Consider the following 21,810-nt stretch of genomic DNA (forward strand, 5'->3'; position numbering starts at 1 on the left):
TACACGGCAAAGAGATCAGCCGAACAGTCCGACGCCGAACTGGAAAGGAAGAAAAGACGGCTCGAGGCCGAAATGGATAACATCCTACAAAGAAAGGAGTTTGACGAACGACTCGAGCAGTTCATGATTCCGTCAAACACCGATGGTTATCGTCGAATTAGAAGAAGAGGAGGATTTCGAGGCAGAAAATCCCTGAAACTCTAGAACATGAGAAGGATGAAGAATTCTACTTTGAAGAGGAGGGTGACGACGACCAGCGGACGATCCTAGGGTCGGCATCCTCGGGGACGCAGGACCTGGAATGGCAGGACCTCGACACCGAAAGTCCAGCAGAGGTGTAGACCCGTATCCTTCGAGGCCTTCGCCACCAGACAACATTGGGGAGTACAATATATTCGTAAAGAACGCGGCAACTGCGTTTGGAGTCCAACTTGACAAAGAAAACAAAAATCTGACTTCCTTTTGGTGACCCTACTCCCCACGCAGACCAGGAGCCAGTATCCTCCAATGCTTGAAAGTGTCATGGCCCAGGGGAAGGAGGCGTTCAAGGAACCGGCGACATGCAGGTCTGTTACGCCAAGGACGGAGAAGAAATACAAACACTCCATGAAAGATCCCCCGTACGTTAGAGGGACAGTCCTAGCAGACTCCATTTTCACAGAGACCGCAAGGAAGAGGGCAAATGTGCCGACGACATCAGGGCCACGACCAGACAAGGAAAGCAGGAGGATGGACCTGACTGGGAGAAAGAACGGAATGCAGCAATGCATTGGCGCAAGGCGAAATCAAAGGCCCTACTGAATAGGCACCAGTACCAAATCCTGGACCAAATTGGGTAGCTGATGAAGCACTTCCCAGAAGAGTACCAACATAGAGCCTCACACGTCGTGGAGGAGGGGAAAAATGTGGCGAACGCTTGCCTCAAAACAGCCTTGGCTGGAGCAGACACATCCAGCAGGCTGATGTTGGGAATCACTGAAAGAAGGCAAGCCTGGCTCAGGATCTCCGGATTCAAACCAGAGGTTCAGCACAACATTCGTAGCACCCCTTTCAACGGGGAGACTGTTTGGAGCGCCGGTGGATGACCAACTCACCCAGCTTAAAAAGGAGAACGACACTGCAAGGTCCATGGGGCCTTACAATTCAGAGGAATGAAGAGGGGTACCCCGTCATGGAGACCCAACGGAAGAGGGGGAAACCAGCCAGGAACGTCACACCAGACCTTCCAACAGTCCAGCCAGGGAGATAACCAGGCATAGCAGGGACATCAAAAACCAAACTGCCACAACCAGCAAAGAGGCCCCTCCTTTCACGGGAGAGGAAACTGATGTGGCCAGAACAAAAGAGGAGGCCATCAAGCCTCCTCTAAGTGATGCTGTCACACAGTATGTGCCCACCCGCACAACGCCTCCCAGGGTGGAGCACAAGAGGATCAACACAAGGTTACACGGACCAAATATCATAGAACATGTAACACCAATAGGAGGCAGGCTAATCACTTCTTCAGAGAGTGGGAGAAGATAACTACAGACAAGTGAATACTGAAAATCATACAGTTCGGATACTGTATAGAATTGGAAAGGACACCTCCAAACAGAAAACCAAAAAAGTTGGCGCAGTCAGGAAAAGAACTGGAACTACTTCAAAAGGAAGCAGAGGAACTGCTCCAAAAGGAGGCCATCGAACCAGTACCATACCACAAAGGAACAAGGGAGTGTACTCCACCTACTTCCTGGTAGCAAAGGTGGACAAAACACTAAGACCCATCCTGGACCTCAGGTTCCTGAACAAATGCATAAAAACACAAAAATTCAAAATGACATCTCTACAGTAGGTCATTCCCCAGATAGGGGACGGAGATTTCATGGCCACCATAGACCTCAAAGACAAAGTGCCTCGCAGCAGTGGCGGCGCACCTAAGAAGGGAAGGAATCCATGTATACCCTTACCTGGACGACTGGCTAATAAAGGCAAGTTCACACAGGACATGCAAGGAACATGCCCAGCGCGTGACAAAAACTTTGATGGACCTGGGGTTCTCCATTCACTGGGGGAAATCCTCTATGGAACCAGAGCAAGTAAAAATCTTCCTAGGGGCACAGATCAACACCATACAGAGCAAGGTGTTCCCCAGCGACAAGAGGACACCGGCGCTACTGAAGGAGACGCGCCTCTACCAGAAGGGGCGAGCTCTGACAGTGAGGACGGCGAGCAAGGTCATGGGTATGATGGCCTCATGCATACATCTAGTACCAAATGTATGCATCTACATGACCATTCCAAGAATGGCTGCAAGAACAATGGTCACAAGCTACAGGGAGTTGGGGAGATCTACTGGTTGTAACACACGCAGTCCAGGAGGAGAAGTCATGGTGGAACATGGAGAAAAAAACAAAGGGAAAGCCTCTAACCCCACCGACCCCAACGGTGACCATCACCACAGACTCATCCCAGAAGGGATGGGGAGCACACATGAGCAAGCTCAGGGGATGTGGTCAAACACATCAACTACGTAGAACTGAAGACAGTGTTCCTCGCCCTGAAAGCCTTCCAGACGAAACTGAACAGCTAGAGAGTGTTTATCCAGACGGACAACACGACGACTATGAGCACAGGAGATATGGAAATGGGCTATCCCACTAAAGATAGACCTGCTAGCCATACACCTACCAGGGAAAGACAATGTGGAAGCAGACTGGCTCAGCAGACAGACATCGGCATCCCACGAGTGGAAGCTCAATGCACAGGAAATGCTAAGGCTATTCAGAAGGTTGGGAACACCGACAATAGACCTATTTGCAACGCACCAGAATGCAAAATGCCAAAGCTTCGCATCCAGGCAACCAGGGGAAGGTTCACTGGGGAATGCTCTATGGATAAGCTGGTCGAGGACATTTGCTTACGCTTTCCCCCCGATACCTCTGATACAGAGTACTCAACAAGTACTGCAGGACCAGCAACATGACTCTGATCCTGGTAGCGCCACAATGGGCCAGGCAGACATGGTACTCACAGATAATAGAAATGGCACAAGGTGCACCCCACAAGTTCGGGAGAAGAAAAGACCTACTGTCCATGCAAAACAGAGAGGTACTACACCCGGAACCAGAGAGCCTCAGCCTAGCAGCATGGCTCCTGAAGACAGTTTGTGCACCTGAGGTTACCGGAGAGCACTCTGCGGGTACTGCAAGAGGCAAGAAGGCCTAGCACACGAAGGTGCTATTTGGCAAAATGGAAAAGGTTCATGCAATGGTGCAGCAAGAAGAAGCTACACAGAAAGATGACAAAGGAGTCAACAGTGCCAAGGTACCTCACGCACCTGCTGAAGGCGAAGCTAAGCTCCTCCTCGCTGAGAGTACACCTGGCAGCAATTGTGGCCTACACAAGAGGAGAGACTGGAAAGAGTTTCTTTACATCACAGATAGTAGAGATTCATGGAAGGGGCAAAAAGGATCGTGCCTCCTAAGAGGATGCAGACGCCAGCATGGAACCTTAATCTAGTACTAACAGAGCTCATGAAGACGCCTTTTGAACCAATTTATAAGGCTTCACTACAAATGCTAACAATGAAAACAGCCTTCTTGGTGGCTATCACCTCACTTCGCAGAGTGAGCGAACTACAGGCGCTAACGCTACAAGAACCCGACATCCAAATTCATAATGATAGGGTGGTGATGAGAACGGACCCACACTTCGAGCCAAAAGTGGTGTTGAGGTTTCACATCAACCAGACAGTTAAAATACTAAGCTTCTTTCAAAAACCAACGACCAGCGCAGAGAGGGCACTCCACACTTGGACGCTAGAAGGGCAGTAATGCACTACATAGAAAGAACAAAGGAGCACAAAACAGTTCTTTGTGTCCTTCGCAAGCAGTTTCCTGGGTAGACCAGTTACAAAGGGGACCATCACACGATGGATCGCACAAACTAGTCAATTCTGCCACAAACAAGCAGACCAAGAACTAGCGGAGGGGGCACGTGCCCACTCAACTAGGAAAAAAAGGGCAACGATAGCCTTCCTGGCTGACACACCCATTCGAGACATATGCCTGGCGGCAACATGGGCTTCAGTGCACACATTCACTAAGCACTACTGCATGGATATACAAATGAACAAGGAAGCACAAGTAGGACAAAGTGCTTCAACATATATTCAACAGCCAACGCTCATCTTCCACCCAACCGCCACAAAAGTAACAAACCGCTATAAAGTCTATGCACAGCATAGTGAATCCAGAGAGATTCACGCTGCAAAACGAATAGCTTCTTACCTGTCTGTGTAGTTTTGCAGCTTGAAGATCTTTCTGGGTTCACTAGCGAACCCACCCACCCCACCCCGAAAGATGAGGGTGGAGAATCAGGTGGTAAAAGACAAGGACAATACTGAAACAGATACCTTAAACGACAAAGCGGATAAAAATAGCTTACTTGAACATTGCCAAGGATTCGGAAAAGACACAAAACAAGAAAAAAAGAATCCGAAGAGGGCGCCCATGGGTGGGAGCTTCCGCAAGAAGCATGACGACGTCACGGAAGGACACCAAAAGGTGGGAGGTCGACGCCCACCTGGGCTACGGAAAAAAAACCCAACGAAAAGACTATGATTCCGGACCCAAACACCAGACCACGGAATAATGCACAGCATAGTGAATCCAGAAAGATCTTAAAGCTGCAAAACTACACCGACCGGTAAGAAACTATTCGTTTCCAGGGAGTCTCACTCTGAGACGTGTTCTGTCTTGAGTTTAACTCTGGACTCCTGTATACCTTTCCACTGAGAACACTCCTGCCCCCAAATCTTAAGAAGATCAGGATTGACTAGGCCCAAGTCATCCTACTGGCTCCAGAAAGTATGGTATCCAGTACTTGAGAATCTGTCCTCCTCTCTGGGAGGAGCCCTGGCTAGATCTGCTAGCTACTGTCTGGAATGCACAGTGTGCACTATCTTTGGTGCTGAACGTCCCTCCATGGCACTCATTAGACTTTCAGGCTATGTGAGACTGGTGCACCCTGTCCCTTGGGTGTGGGCACAATTTATTTGAAACAAAATGTTTCTTCTCAACGTGTTCCTTTAATTAACTAAGAAAGTTCACAACACCTTTGAAATTTCAATTATTTATTTTGTTCATGATTAATCCATTAATTTCATGGCGAAATTCATTTTCAATTTCCTTGCAGTAAAGAGCTATTTCACAACACCCAATGCAGTTCGGGTCATTAGCACACAGTTTAATTCTCCAACTCCTGTCTAGTGCCTGGCGATATCTGGTGTTTCTGGACACAGTGGCATTCATTCCTTTCCACTCCACAGCGAGTCTAGGACTAGGACATTCAGTATATGATCCTGAAAGTCCAACCTCTCTCCTGGATCTTGCTTAGAGCAGCTCCGAGGCGTCTAGGCCTTTTAAACGCTTAGAGGCTACTTGTCGACTTTTCCATGTGGTATATGATTGCTTTGCAATGGAATCTGACATTTCAGTGGGCCTAGCATCAAGGAAACCTATTGAATATACCATTCAAATTTCGAATGGGACTTCTCCACCTAGAGATGATGGTGACACTGCTGGGCTGGGAACGTCATCTGGGGCAGGTGGAGATCAAATGCCTGTGTTCTCTTATGGAAGCCAGACTCCATAGCAGCATGCTGGCGTTACAAGAAATTTGCTTGGCCTTGAAGGCTAAGGGAGGCTGATTGAGGTTCTCATGGAAAACACTACTGTCAGATGGTATTGCTACAAACTGAGAGTAGTGTGGTCGTGGGTTCTGTGCCAAGAGAAACTGTTTGGAGCATCACAACATTTTCTTGATGGCAAACCACCTGTCGGGGTCCTTGAATGTCAGAGCAGATAAACTATTCAGTCAGCATCTGGCAGGGCTGGATATTCTGGAAATGAGCAGCTGTCCTATGATCCAGCTGTGACTTTAGGAGTACCTCCTGTCTCAAAATGACAGGGTTCTTCACCCAAGTCTACACTATCTACACCTCCATATGTGGAGCCTGAGCTGAGGCAGTTAAATGCGTTTGATCTGCCGCCAGAAGTGGTGGATATCATCCTTGCTACCATGAAGTCCATTTATGCTGGACAAGTTTATGACTTGGTGTGGTAACTGCAAGATTGGCCCTTCACAATCCAAGCTGTGAGATGCTTTGTTGTTTTGTCTTGAGCCCACCATGGCTATGCAGAGGTCGCTATTGAAGGTTCTATCACCTTTTTACCATGTTTGCCAGACAAGCCAACCTTGTTTTATCGCCTGTTTGGATGAGGTTTATAAAATGCTTCTCACGTTTTCCCCTTAACTATTTGGGATGCCACAGTAGGTCCTTCATTAATCTTAATATTTCTCAATTGCAATCCTATTGAGCCTTTGCAGAGCTGCTCGTTGCAATCATTTCAGCTTCTCATTTGACTGAGCTGCAGGCACTGTCAATGCATTCACCTTCCACCACCTTTGTATCCGACAAACTGGTGTTGGTGTTTTTGCCTAAAGTTGTGACTCCTTTCCATGTTTGGCAATCTATCATCCTGCCTACGTTCTTTGCCCCGGTCACCCCTCCAATAAGGAGGAAAGGCTTTACTGGATGGACCGCAAAAGTGTTTTGAGCTTTCATATTGATCATATTATGGAACACAATGTGGACTGTGTGGACAAATAGCTTTTTGTGGGTAGTTCCGGAGCAGAGAAAGAGAAAGCTGTGCAGAAGAGAACCCTTTTGAAGTGGCTATTACACTCCATTAAGATCTTACTCACTTGCCAAGAAACAGCCATCTGAAGGTCTGAAACCCCATTCCACCATGACTACGGCTGTTACCACTGCATTGGCACATGGATTGCCTGTTGACAGATGCTAGGCTGTAATGTAGTCATTGTTGCTTAGTCTCACAAATCTGTATTGCCTTGACAGCCGTATCCGGTGGGAAGTACATTTCGACTGCATGTTCCTGCAAGATTTTTCGATGAGTCCACTCCAGAGACCCTCAACCTGGAGAAGCTCTGCTTTACAATCTACTCCAATATGAGGAACCTGTGGTTAGAATTATCCATTAGAAGATACTTACATTTCTTGTGGATACTCTATTCTAGCCACAGACTCATCACTGCCGTCTCAGCTCCCTATTCTATGGAGTCACATATTTTTTTTAACCTATAAAAAGGTCCCAAACTAGGCACCTGCACACTAGCACTACCAATTGCCCCCGCTTTGTGTCTGAGTGTATGAAAGGAGCTAGTCTAGGACCTGACAGTGGCATGTATGGTTGGCACTTATATGCAGTCAAAACACTCCTTACAACAGCTGACCCAAGGTTCAGCACATCAATCCCTATCTATACAGATTTAGAGTTTTGTGTATCTGCTGCCGGCCCTTGCCGCCATTAAGTGCCACTGGGGTCCAGACAAAGCAAAGTCTTTGAGCATACGGTATGTGCACCAGAAATGAAGTCAGTCGTACACTTTAGTCCATTAGTTTGTTTTATTGGTGAAAAAAGTATGTATCTATCAGCCAAAGCATTTCATTCCTTCGACTAAAGGAACTTCATCAGGGCTCAAACAATCAAGTAGAATGTTCTATAGTTTCATCCGTAAATAAGACAGTAGGAAACTCGTCCCATAATAAGGCTCAAATATATCGGCTACCAAAGTGTCATCTGTGGGAGTAAAGCCCCATTAACGGAGTGCAGGGTCGTCGGTGTCCCGACACTCGACAATTATGTCTGTTGAGCCTTACAATGGACTAAAGTATACAACTTTGACTTAAATTCTGATGCACCTTCCATTTCCTGCTTCGTCAGTTTGAGGGTAGTACATGGCCAATGTGGAGTCACATGGCGCCACACAGGAGCATGACTTGAGAAACTTTTTCTAGATCCATTCAGGCACCTGGGGGGTTCTCGAAGATCTAGAATCTGAGGTTAGACTATCCACTAGAAAGGGCATTACCGAAGATTAGTAACTTGTTTGTCATTACCCCGCTAAATTGGTCTCCTTTGGTATTTTTTCCAGTGGTTTAGAAGTGTATTAGAGCTGTCTTGGTCAACTCTGTAGAGTCCCGCCTGCCCAACCAGCCTCCTGGGCACCTTGGCTTAAGTATTTTTGTGAATACTCTATAAGTGGCACTCCAATTGTCAATCCTAAAACTGTACTACCAGGTTTTTGATGGACATGTTTCTTTAAGAGACATCAGACACCCACCTCTTGACATTTTACCACCAGTATCTACGCTCTGCAGCAAATCTGCACCTGTTATAGAGGCAACGCTCATAACTTGTTAAATTGTTTCCTGTATTTTTGAGAGTAGCCTGTCTGTACTGGTGCTCATGCGGTATGTACCAGTGGCCTTCCAGAGACATGTCTGGACTGATGCAGTCTATAAACAGCCACCTGAGATTCGCTTTTATTTAAATACTGTACTGAATACTTGTCCCTGGGCTGATGCTAACCTAAGTCATACCATGCTTAGGACCATATTTTCCCATACATTTACTCAATGTTTTATCCTAGGTCTCCCGCACTGCAAATCATGCTTGAGAAAATTAATTTCTTGCTAGACTAAATGACTGAGGACCCTCAGTAGCTTCAGGCACATGGCTAGCCCACCAATTCATTTGCTAGACAGTAGCCATGAAATAATTTACATATTGACAGAAAAAAATGATTGATGGGTAGGGCATTCACCGACACTCTTTCTGTTCTCCCCCAACCCCTTAGTACTCCTTTGATTCTCTTCTCTTAAGGTCTCTTCTCTAGTCTCTAAACTGACATTGCACTTGCTCTGCCCCCCAGTCATGAGCCATCAAATAGATAGACTTTAAGTGCTAGTCTTTAGGAATCTCAAGTCTTAATTAAACATGGAGTACTAGCGCTCATGTTTTGCTACAGGGCTAAAAAAATATATATATATATCTTCAGATTTTATCAATTTTGTAATCTGCTTCTACTTAGATCAATCCATTTTATAGTTAATTCTTGAAAACCCATCCAGGTTTGTGTTTTGAGACTTTGACCTACTGATAATCAAGTCTAGGAGTAAGGAGACCGTTTTACAAAATGATTGGTTTTCCAATAGTGCAACTTCCACTGTTAATGAGTGTTAATAACCCCAACAGGTCTTTAGGAAATATTAGACTGCTCCTTTGTTAAACATTTGCATTTGTTTAAATTACCTCCTGGTGTCCAGGTTCTGGCTTTGAAACTATCACCTAGCTGTGATTTGCAGGCCAGGCTTTAGAGCTTTACACACTGAACGGTTTGTCCAAAGGGCTGGCCGGTTCAACCCTTGACTCAGTTACTTTACTATATCCCACCGTTATGAATTTTGTGTTCTTATAGATGCTTTTTCAGTTAATACTGTACTGTTATTACCATCTGAGATGTTATAAATGTTGCAACCTGGTACAGTTGCAGCAATAACATTTCAGGTCTCTTATACGTTTAACAAACCCGTGGTAGTGTTGAATCTTACCCCCATGCCCACCAGTTGCATGCATTCCCCCTTTTTCATCTAATTGAAAATCCTACAAAACTGTAAATAAAAGATATGTGTCCCCTGTTGATTCTTAGCATATCATATATTTTTTTTCCTCAATGCAGCTATGGCTAGCCCCTGCGGTCCCAATGCGATAAGAACCAGTAACTTTGTCCTCGTTGGATCACATAAAATCACATTGTCTTCCATAGGCAACAATAAATTTGCTCTGGACAAGGTAATTTAATGTTAAATGCAGAATTACTTTTCAAGTGTTTAATGTTTTTGGGAATTTTTCAAAAGTATGTTAATCTTTTAAAAAATAAATCTTTTACTTTTTCACAATTTTCCTTTATTTTCAGTCGTTTACACATTGGGTTCACTTCAGTGTTGCTATCTTTTGTAATGGAGAATCTTCTTTACTAGCATTTTTCATGCGGTGTGCATCCCAAAATGAGTCGCCTGAACTTTTTGTCATTTTTCTTTCTTCCCCCTTCTAATCCAGAACACAGATTTCATTGCTTCTAATTGCATCTGAGACTTTCTTGGGCAACCCAATGTGCCTGCAGTGATCGTGCCCTGTGATATTCAGTATTTGTTAAGCCACCCACATTTTGGCTCTCCTTTTAGACTGCACTTCAAGGGATCCATTTACAAATATGACAAAACAGCCTTATAATGGAGAGAGAATGATGTGGTTGATGCTTGAGAACAAAGTAGTTAAATGTACCAGCCCATCCACAACGTTGGCTCCTCCTGTAGCTCTTCGATCTTGATTGTATTTCCAGTCGATTGAGTTCTGTAGTTGCTTTTCACCATTTTGAAAGCACAAGATAAGTATTTGGAACCACAGCAAAAAGTTAAAAAGTTGGGTGCTACCATGATGCCTTCACAAGCAATGCTTTGTGGAATCATGCCCCTCTATCAAATCCTAACTACTTTGCGAAATGTTTATTTCGGTTTAAAAAAATAAAACCAGGGAAAGGACTTTAATTTCTGTTAAAAATAAATAAAGGACCTGAAGGACCAAATGTCTTTTAAATCTTTTATTTTTATTTTAAGGCCAGGCAAAAGTGAGATGTGGCGGCTGCACACAATTCAGGATAGCAAATCTAAAACTCTGTTTTGAAATCTAAGAAAACTGTTATAATAACTCCATGTCACTTTTCTGCTTGGTGCTTTGTCTCGTCTCACTACTCAATTTCAGTAGGTTTCGATTGATCCATGAGGGTGAGGCTAGTGATCTGCAGGGTTGGGGTTCTAAGCCAATCAAACCTAAATTGTTAATCCATCATGACACTCCATGTATGTGGCCATGGTGATGGTGAGTTTTTCGCACACTGTAGGATACAGGCAAATCTTGTTACAGAACAATGGAAGTAAATTTGAGGTATTCATTATTGGTTGTCGGGTGTTGCAACACTCATCCCTTTCAATGGCTTGTTGAGTGTGCATAATGCCATGGTTCTAGTTAATGGGATGTGGAATCTGATTAATAATTCATGATGATTTGGCATTCCACACCCAAGTAGCAAGTGTGGTGACATCCACCCTTTTCACCTGGACATCTCTTAAATCTGTGTTTCTCAAAATCCTACATAAGTCATTCATACAAGCTATCCGTTCTTTCTCTACAAAACGTTGTCCTTCTATGTGGGTCCATCCCAAAACTGATGAACAAACTAGTCTTTTCAGAACAGCTAATGGATTCACAATAGACTTCGATAAAGCAGGACGATGTAACAAAACTAGCTGAGGATTTAGTTGACTTTGAATTTTGGATCAAATTCAAATGTGTGCATAAATCGCAGTCTTCTTGTTCCAGTAATGTTTTAAGATTATCAACATGAGATTTACTGTCATTCTCAAAAAATAATTTGGTTCGTAATAAATCTAGAAATTCTTCTCAAAGTATATGGTTGCAGACTGTGGAATGTGTTCCCATTCCCACAACAGGAAATTTTATTCAATTACATTTGTACTTACCTTTAAATACTTTGTATTTTGCACTGCCCTTCGAAATTGTGTCCATGATATTTGATGCCATCCAAGCTTACTACCCAGATATTTTAGGGGCACACCCTTTGAGGGTCATCTAGAGCCATTACCACTATGAGGTGCCTACTTCCAGCATGAGAGGAGTGACAAGAGGTTTTAGATGGCCCATTACAGAGTGGCTAACTGCCACTCTTTTTTTCAATAAAAACAAAGCACTGTATTCAGCATGATGCTCCTCTTGGTCAGTGCCTGAGATCAATAATTCAGGCCACCTCCAGGGAGCCCGTCCTCCAGTTTGAAGATCTCTGGTTTAGAGAAAGAGCCGTGAAATGGTTGCAGACAGAGAGCAATTTGGATTAACATTGCAGAGAAATAGTCTCAAGATGTATTGACCTAGTCCTGTTCCTTTTTGAAAATCTTAATACAAATTGTATATGTATTACCCTTTCTACCATGTGTTGTCTTTTCCAAGTGCAGTAGGTTACGTGTTAGCATAACTCATGCTAAGGTACTCCATTTGCTTACCTCTGAATGACGGAAGGTGGAATTGGCCTTCTTGGAATTAAAACTTGTAAAATGCTGGCCACAGCTTATGTCAACAGCAAACATTTAATCCTTTCACAGATGTTTCCAACATTGAAACTTTATTTGACTTGTCTGTTTTCTTACCATGTTCTTAAAACATAAAATCCTACTTTTCGCACAAGAATGTTTCCTGAGTCCTGCCAGCAGTGAGAGGACTGAGGTGTGAGTGGAATGGGGCGTGATTCACATTATGCCCTGCTAATTCGCTCTGCGTTTAGTCCTAAGGTTTTGTCTATTTTCAGTTTATCTCCCTCCACTGTATACTTGCAATGTTTCACAGCCTTAAACCCAGTCGACCTTTAATCTTATTTGGCTTAAAAAAAAATTCTGAATGCTGTGTCCTCTATAAGCTTTGGACTTAACCGCCTAATAGGTGATAGTAGTCCTTTGTTCGAGGCATGTGGGCTGCTGAATTCATATCTGTGCATAGATCGCCGCCTAGTGTTGGGTCCGGATGATTGCACATTGTTGTCCTGGAAGAGTCTTCGAAGTATCACGAGATAGGTGGCTCCTCCCCTGGACTACAGTGCGCATGGGCATCGCCTCCATCCCCAGATTGTTTTTTTCCCGCCATTGGGTTCGGATGTGTTTCGGTTCCCTCTGTCGGAACCGATAGTTGTTCAACTTTTCTACTCGAGACCAAAAGGTCTTTAGGCTGGGCGTCGGTATAGTTGCGTTCGGGTTTCTTGTCTGACTCTCAGCTCCGAACTCTTGCTACCCTTCCGCGTGCTTTCGGCGCGGACGGGCCTACACTACACTTCTGCTATGGAGCGGACACCGTTTAAGAAGTGCCCGGGGTGTAACTCCAAATATTCACACCTCGACGTGCACCCCGTGTGCAATACATGCTTGTCACCGGACCATAACGAAGACAGCTGCATGGCGTTCTCGAAATTCCGGTGCAAGAAAACTCTCAAGATTCGTCGGGCCAATAGGCTCCAAGCCAAGTTCTCGGCTACCGCGGCGCCCCCACCAGACGACATATTCCAGGAATCTGTTGGAGACGAAGACGACGTACAAGGTTCGGAATCTAGTCCCGCGTCCGAAGGAGATGCCTACGACGCGGGTGATGAGGACTTTGACGAAGTCGCCGACGAGGTAGGGGACGACGATCGGGCTATTGCCACCGTAGGGGATAGCTCGGAGGAGGAGCATCCCCAACCAGACTCAGGGGTCAATCCCCTTCATACGGCCCAGGTCGAGGGATCGCCTTCGGGCCTTACCCAAGATCTACTTATAAGTCCTACGTCCCCGCCTCCGGGCCCGGTCACGGACATTTCTGAGGCGCCACTCCCGTTGAAGAAAACGAAAGTGAAGCCATCTGGTCATGCACCCTCGGATGCGAAACCGAAAGTGAAAGTTGCGCTGGGGCAGAAGGTTCTGGAGGCGTCAACTTCCAAAAAATTCAAGATGGCCGACTTGAAGAGCCACGCCAAGATGGCCGACTTGAAGAGCCACGCCAAGATGGCCGACCCGAAGCCCTCGGGGTCGGCGCCGAAGGCGAAGTCGACCGACGCGGCTGCGTCGGCGCCGAAAGGGGTCGGGGACCCGAAGACGGCTCCAAAGAAGCGTCAGGGCGACGACGCGCACAGGGCTCGGCCGGCGCCGGCCCTTGGGGACAAGGCGCATGAGGTGTCGGCCCCGAAGAAGGTGCCTGCCATCGATCCGACTCTCGACGCGGGAAGATCGCTCGAGCCGGTCAAGCCCTCTCCTGCCTTAACAAAGAAGGTAGCGGAATCCCTGCAGCGGATACGGAAGGACAGTGTGGTTCCCAATCAGGGCACTGTGGCGCCTAAGCTCACGCCGAAGCCTGCGAAGGCGCAGACGCCTATCCGTTTTACCCTGCCGCCCAAGTCGACGCCGAAGGCTTTCGCGCCGAAACATGGCGGGCCCTCAAAGGAGGTATTGACACCGAAAGCTGCCTTGGTGGTGTCAAAGCTATGGCTCCAGCCGCTTGCTGAAGAGGAACGTCGAGAGGTCATCATCGACGCCAACACTGGGAAACTGTCTCTCCTCAAGAGGAAAATCACCACGGAGCCGGTGTTGGAACATTTTCGGATCCCTCTCAAAAATAAGAGGGACTCTGCGGAATCTTCAGCTCTGGTAGAACCTATGTCTCCACAAGCCCTAGGACACTCGCCAACGCATTCCGCCGCAGGCGATGCGGACGAGGAAGACGCCGAGTACGTCTATCCGGCGTACTCTGATCCGGAGGAGGAGCACGAACCTTGGTCGGCCGGAGGCGACCCGGAGGACCCGCAGTCGGGCCAGGACACGCAACTTTTTGCGGCCAAGACGTCACCGACAGAAGACTCAGCGGCCTTCAACGCTCTGATCGAAAGAGCTGCAGCTAACCACGATGTCGAGTTGCACTCGGACCCTGTGGATGTGGACTTTTTATTTGACACTTTCTCAGTGGCTGAAAAGTCGGTCAAAACACTGCCAATGCTTAGGGGGGTGCTCAAACACGCAACGGAGGTCTTCAAGGAGCCCACCCGGGCGCGTGTCGTCAACCCTCGCATCGACAAGAAATATAAGGCAGCGCCCTCGGATCCAACATACATCAAGGGACACTTGCCACTGGACTCGGTTGTTTCCAACGCTCGGAAGAGGGCGAACTCGCAGACCACTGGTGACGCTCCTCCCCCAGACAAAGAGTCCAAGATCTTTGAGGCCTCAGGCAAACGAATTGCTGCACAGGCAGCTAATATTTGGAGAATCTCTAACACACAGGCCCTACTTGCACGCTATGATAGGGCTCATTATGACACCTTAGAATCACTACTGCAACACTTGCCTGACCAGTACAAGGAGGCAGGAGAAATGCTGATTCAGGAATGAAAGCTCATTACGAATGCATCCATAAAATGTGCACTGGATGTGGCAGATACAGCCTCCAGCGCGATCAACACCAGTGTGTTGCTTAGACTGCATGCTTGGCTTAGAATTTCAGGGTTCAAACCCGACATTCAAACTACAATACTGAATCAAACAGTTAATCCTGACCACCTGTTTGGCCCTGAGGTGGATGCGACACTGGAAAAGATGAAAAAAGATACGGAAACTGCCAAGTCTATGGGGGCCCTCCAAAATCAGCAGTTTCGGAGTGGTTCCTTTCGCCGCTCCAATTCCAGAGGCACCTCAAGGGGTCAGGCATCGCAGTCCACACAGTATTACAAAAGTAACACCCAAACCTCGTACAACAACAAGGGTAGAGGTGGCTACAGAGGCAATAACGACAAGGGCAGGGGACGTGGAAACAACAGCTCCAGGTCCACCACCGCCAACAAGCAGTGACGTCTTGTCACTGCCCCCCGACCATACAACACCGGTCGGGGGGAGACTCCAGCAGTTCCTGCCAGCGTGGAAATCCATCACCACGGACAGGTGGGTCAAGTCTCTTATCCAGTACGGTTACTGTCTGGAACTTACTTCCATTCCACCAAACATACCCCCAAGGAGCCGTCCTATGTCCGGCGAGCACTTGACCTTGTTGCAGCAGGAAGTTCTAGTCATGCTGCAAAAAGGGGCAATAGAGCTCGTTCCATTGCAAGAAAGGGGAACAAAGGTTTACTCCCTGTATTTTCTAATCCCCAAAAAGGACGGATCCCTCAGGCCCATCCTGGACCTCAGGCCCCTCAACTGGTACATTCTCTCGGAGCACTTCCATATGCTCACGTTACAGCAAGTGCTCCCCCTGCTTCAGCAGGGGGACTTCCTGGCTACGCTGGATCTGAAAGATGCATATTTTCATATCCCCCTGCATCCTTCCCACAGGAAGTATCTCAGATTCACGATTCAAGACCAGCATTACCAGTTCAGGGTTCTGCCGTTCGGGGTCACCACGGCGCCAAGGGTGTTTACAAAGTGCCTAGCGACTGTGGCGGCGCATCTCCGTCGCCAGAACGTCCACGTCTACCCCTACTTGGACGACTGGCTCATTCAAGCAAAGACAGAACAGCAGTGCGTCGACCACGTGTCACGCACCATTCATCTCCTGCACGATCTGGGATTCTCTCTGAACTACCCAAAGTCCCATCTCCAGCCCGCCCACGTGCGACAGTATCTGGGCGCGACAATCAACACTCTGGCAGCCACTGCGCAGCCAAATTCAGTGAGAATCGCCAGTATCCAGGCGCTGATCCAACGATTCAGACCTCAGCACTCGCTTCCAGCGAAGGTGTTCATGCAGTTGATAGGCATGATGGCCTCCTGCATCTCCATTGTCCCGCATGCCAGACTACATATGCGTCCGCTTCAGGAGTGCCTTGCACGTCAGTGGACTCAGGCTCATGGGCAACTGACAGACCTAGTGTTGGTGAGCGGTCGGGCATACAACTCTCTGCATTGGTGGAATCCACAAAGCCTTTGCAAGGGCCGACCATTCCAAGAGCCTATGCCACAGATTATCCTGACAACGGACGCCTCTCTCCAGGGATGGGGAGCGCATGTACTCCAGTACACAGTGCAGGGACTCTGGACACTACAGCAAAGGAAGATGCACATCAATGTGTTGGAACTGATGGCAATCTTCATGGCCTTAAAGGCGTTCAAAGTACATCTGTGCAACAAAGTCGTGTTGATCCGGAAGGACAACATGACGGCCATGTACTACATTCAGAAGCAGGGAGGCACACACTCTCCGCAGCTGTCTCATCTGGCTCAGAGCATGTGGAAGTGGGCCATTCAGAGGAACATCTTCCTCATGGCAGAGCATCTCCCGGGCAAGGACAATCAGATGGCGGATCTGCTCAGCAGGCACAGCCATCAAATGCACGAGTGGGAGATACATCCGTCAGTACTCCAACCGTACTTCCAAAAGTAGGGTCATCCAGAAATAGACCTGTTCGCCACAAAGGAGAACGCAAAATGCCAAAGCTTCGCCGCCAGGTTCCCACACCCGCAATCACAGGGCAATGCGATGTGGATGAACTGGTCAGGCAGATTTGCGTACGCTTTTCCCCCAGCACCTCTGATACCGCTGGTGGCACGCAAGCTCAGGCAGCACTCGATGACGCTCATCCTGGTTGCTCCAACGTGGGCTCGCCAACCATGGTAAACCACGTTTCTGGAACTCTCCGTGGTACCGCATCAAAGGCTTCATCTCACTCCCAGCCTTCTGACGCAGAGCCATGGCGACATTCAGCACCCAGATCCGCAACAGCTCAACCTGGCGATCTGGCTCCTGAAGTCCTAGAGTTTGGCTACCTCAATCTTCCTCCCGATTGCATGGACATCATTCGGGAGGCAAGAAAGCCCACTACTAGAGCCTGCTATGCGGCCAAATGGAAGAGGTTTGTCATCTACTGTGTTAACCACAATATTGACCCGCTAGATGCTTCCATTCAAAACATCATTTGTTACCTGTTTCACCTGTATCAATGCAATTTAGCGTACTCTTTCATCCGCATTCACCTGTCTGCTATGGCGGCATACCTCCAGAATAGGCAACACCTGTCACTCTTTAAGGTCCCTGCTATCAAGGCCTTTCTGGAACCTCAATGTGGTTCTTACAAGGCTAATGGGTCCTCCCTTTGAGCCACTGCACTCTTGTGAGCTTCAGTTTCTAACTTGGAAAGTTGCGTTCTTAGTAGCAATTACATCGCTACGAAGAGTTAGCGAGCTGCAGGCGCTCACTATTCAAGAACCTTTCTTCCAGGTGCATGCTAACAGGGTTGTGCTCCGCACTAACCCTAAATTCTTACCCAAGGTTGTGTCTCAATTCCATATAAACCAGACAATTGAGTTGCCGGTGTTTTTCCAAAACCCAGAGACGCTGGCGGAGCGGATGCTCCACACCCTTGACGTTAAGAGAGCCTTGATGTACTATGTAATCTGAAAGAAACACGTTAGTGTTAGATTCCTTACCTTAGAATATCCCCAGGCGTCAGTCTGGATCCGGAAACTTTTGTGTAGCAGTACCCCTGCGCGTCGGTAGGCGTCGTCTGCAGGCGTCCCCTGCGGCTCCGCGTCCGTCGTCGGCGTCATGCGCCGTGATGACGTCGCTGGAGTATATAGACGCCGCCTCCGCGCGCTGACGTCAGTTCTTCTTCTTTTTTCCGCGCCAGTGGACGCAGATCTGAAGAGCAGTACTCCGGTCCTTTGACCAAGTTTTTCGATAGTTATTTCTCTCTTTGTGCCTGATAGGATGCCTGGGTTCAAGCACTGTGATGACTGTGAGCGCACGATGTCGGTCACAGACCATCACCGCCTCTGTCTCCGGTGTCTGGGCCCCGACCACGACGTGGACTCCTGCGTCGACTGCCGGGCCCTCACCAACAAGGCTAGGCGGGAGCGGTCCCGCAAGCTACTGGAGCTCCGGGTGTCGGCCCCACGTCGGGACCGGGAGCGGTCCCGGTCCGGCCGGAGGTCGAGAGAGCGTTCGAGGGAGCGGTCGCGGAGCCGCGCCGAGCGTTCCATAAGTCGACACCACTCGTCAGGCAAGAAGCACAAGAAGTCAGGGCGTCGTCATCGTACCCCCCCCCCCCCCCCCCCCCCCCCCCCCCCCCCCCCCCCCCCCCCCCCCCCGACGCTCGCGCGATGCGGCCGGGGGCTCGGGTGACCCCAACCCCGAGGCTCCGCGAGAGTCGCCGGCGCGGCCTGCCTCATACCCTCCGGTCCCTGGGCACGGCGCGACGCCTGAGGAGATCGAGGCGTTCCTCATGGCCATGAGGGCGCTCGCTTCTCCGACGGGGCCTACGGCGCCTTCGGGCCCAGTGCTACCGTCTGGGGGCCCTGGCGGTTCGGGTGTCCCTGCCTCGGCGCCGTCGGGTGCTCCGGCCCCGGCGCCGCCGACGGCTCCGACCCCGGCGCCGCAAGGGCCTTCGGGATCGGCGCGGGCTGGTCTTCCGGCCTCCCCGGCGCCGTTACCATCGGGGTTACCCCCGACGCCGCCCCCGCGCGGCGCCGGTTCTCCGGTGCCGGCAGCGGGGCTCCGGGCGGCGCCGTTCCCCCTACCTTCCCGGACGCGGAGCCGGACCGGCGTCGCTCGATGCCGGTCCCGGCGCCGATGGGGCCCATGAACCCCGAGGAGCCGGTCTACATCGTTGACTCCGAATACGGAGAGGATGAAGAGTTCGGTGAAGGTTGGGAGGGGTCCGAGGACCCTCTGTCACGCGAGTGCCAGTATGACCCGGACTGGACAGGTGACTTGGGGGATGCCAGTGGTCTGGACGACTCTTCTAACCCTGGTTTGATCTCTCCTCCATCCGTGGCATCGGTGGAGGGAGCTGCATATTCCGTGGTGCTGATGAGGGCTGCCAAGGCCTTACACCTTGAGCTCCCCGTCGCGGCCGTGAGGCCTAACATCCTCACTGAGGTCTTCAAACCGCAGTCATGCCCACAGGAGCCACTGCTGCCGTTTAATGAAGCCTTGTCAGACGTTCTGTTGGGCACGTGGTCCAGGCCCGCTTCAGGTGCGCCTGTTGATCGGAACGTGGCCAGGCGCCACCGTCCTTGTCCGGACGACCCCAAGTTCCTGTCTACCCACCCCACTCCTGAGAGTCTGGTGATCCAGGCCTCGACCTCCCAGTCCGCATTCCCGTCGGCCCCGCCCGACCGGGAATCCAAGAGGTATGACCAGTTTGGCAAGAAGGTCTTCTTGTCCATTAGTTTGGGCCTGCGGTCTTGCAACACCGCTTGCCTCTTGGGCCGCTACACCCACTCTGTGTGGGATACGGTCGCGGAACTGCTGCCAGATTGCCCCATGGAGGTGCGGGTAAAACTCGGTCAGGCTGTGGCTGAGGGCCGAGATGCAGCGAAATATTCGATACGGTGTGGTCTTGATACGACCGACTCGCTGGGCAGAGCTATGTCAACGACGGTGGCGATTCGTCGCCACGCCTGGCTGAGATCCGCCAACTTTTCGGCAGATGTCCAGAATACATTGATGGACATGCCGTTCGATGGCTGTCACCTGTTCGGTGACAAGGCGGACCACGCGCTGGAACGCTTCAAGGACTCCAGGGTCACGGCCAAGTCCTTGGGTCTCTCGACCCAGCGTCAGCAAACTGGTTCGTTTCGTCCCTTTCGTGGCCAAGGAAGGGGCGCCCCCACACGTGCTGCCAGCCACGCGCCGCAACAATCCTTTCAACGCGGTGGCGGCCGTGGAAACCACCGTGGTGGCGGTCGGGGACAACGGCGGGGTCAGACCACACCTCCCCCCGCAGCATCTGCCTCAAAATCCTCCTAGTCCGTGCTTTCGGCCCCATGTGACGCCAGTGGGTGGCAGGGTTCGCCATCACCACGCTCACTGGCGCACGATCACTTCGGACAGGTGGGTGCTGCAAATCGTCCGAAGGGGCTACTCCCTCCCCTTCGAGACCACTCCTCCAGCCATGCCACCGCAGAACCACCGTGTGTCGGGGGACCACTTGACACTTCTGCAGGAGGAAGTTACGGCCCTCTTGGCCAAGGGGGCCATCGAGCGCGTTCCTGGGCCAGAAGTAGGGCGTGGTTGTTATTCCCACTACTTTCTGGTGCCCAAGAAGGACAAGGGGGGCCTACGTCCTATCTTGGATCTAAGGAACGTCAACGGCTTCCTCCGGAAGGAGAAGTTCAAGATGTTGACGTTAGCTCAGGTCTTGGCTGCTCTAGACCCACAAGACTGGATGGTAGCGTTGGACTTGCAGGATGCCTATTTTCACATCCCCGTCCTGCCGGCCCACCGGCGTTACCTGCGGTTCACGGTAGGCCAGGAGCACTTTCAGTTTATCGTGCTTCCCTTCGGCCTTACCAGCGCCCCACGGGTGTTCACGAAGGTGATGGCGGTGGTCGCAGCCCATCTGCGCAGGTTGGGGGTTTCAGTCTTCCCCTACCTAGACGACTGGTTGTTGAAGGCGGGCTCGCCCCAGACAGTCGTCCACCACCTTCAGATGACGGCAGACCTCTTGCACGACCTGGGGTTCTCCATCAATGTGCCGAAATCACACCTGTGTCCCTCTCAAAAGCTCCTTTTCATCGGAGCGGTTCTGGACTCGGCGCAGTTTCGGGTTTATCCTCCGGAACGGCGGGTTCGGGATATTCAGGCTTTGATTCCCATCTTTCAGCCGCTATCCCGGGTTTCGGTCAGGTTGACGCTGCAGCTGCTGGGACTGATGGCTTCCTGCATCCTTCTGGTGCATCACGCCCGGTGGCGGATGCGGGCTCTGCAGTGGGACCTGAAGTTTCAGTGGGCCCAGCATCAGGGCAACTTGTCCGACCACGTCTTGATCTCGGAGGGCACTGCGAGACAACTGCAGTGGTGGCTTACGGACCGCGATTGGGTCAGAGGCAGATCCCTCTCCCTTCCCCAACCGGAGCACGTTGTCGTGACGGACGCGTCCCTCCAGGGCTGGGGTGGCCACTTGGGAGAGGCAGAGATCAGAGGCATCTGGTCTCCGGCGGAGTCCCAGCTCCATATCAACCTGTTGGAGCTGCGGGCGATTCGTCTGGCACTGAAGGCATTCCTCCCCTTTGTCAATGGGAGTGTAGTGCAGGTGTTCACCGACAACACCACCGCCATGTGGTACTGCAACAAACAGGGCGGAGTGGGGTCGTGGACCCTTTGCCAGGAGGCTCTGCGCCTCTGGCAATGGCTGGAACGTCAGGGCGTGACTCTGACGGTTCAACACCTGGCAGGTTCCCTGAACGCCAGGGCGGACGAACTCAGCCGTCGGTGCTCGATGGATCACGAATGGCGTCTGAACTCGGACGTGGCGCAAGGCATCTTTCTGCAATGGGGAGAGCCTTGGTTAGATCTATTCGCCACAGAAGAGAACGCGCAA

At 50.1% G+C, this 21,810-nt stretch overlaps 1 protein-coding gene across 2 annotated transcripts in view; it reads left to right on the top strand.

The window, feature by feature from the left end:
- Positions 1–21,810, top strand: part of ANLN (anillin, actin binding protein) — a 256,636-nt gene that overhangs the window by 211,004 nt on the left and 23,822 nt on the right. For both annotated transcript variants that reach the window (XM_086964829.1, XM_086964830.1), the window contains one exon: positions 9,589–9,701. In XM_086964829.1, coding sequence (XP_086820955.1) covers positions 9,589–9,701 — 113 coding nt within the window. The remainder of the gene's footprint in view (positions 1–9,588; positions 9,702–21,810) is intronic.

This window comes from Lissotriton vulgaris, chromosome 4_1 (assembly GCF_964263255.1).
Source record: "Lissotriton vulgaris chromosome 4_1, aLisVul1.2, whole genome shotgun sequence".
Lineage (NCBI taxonomy): Eukaryota > Metazoa > Chordata > Amphibia > Caudata > Salamandridae > Lissotriton > Lissotriton vulgaris.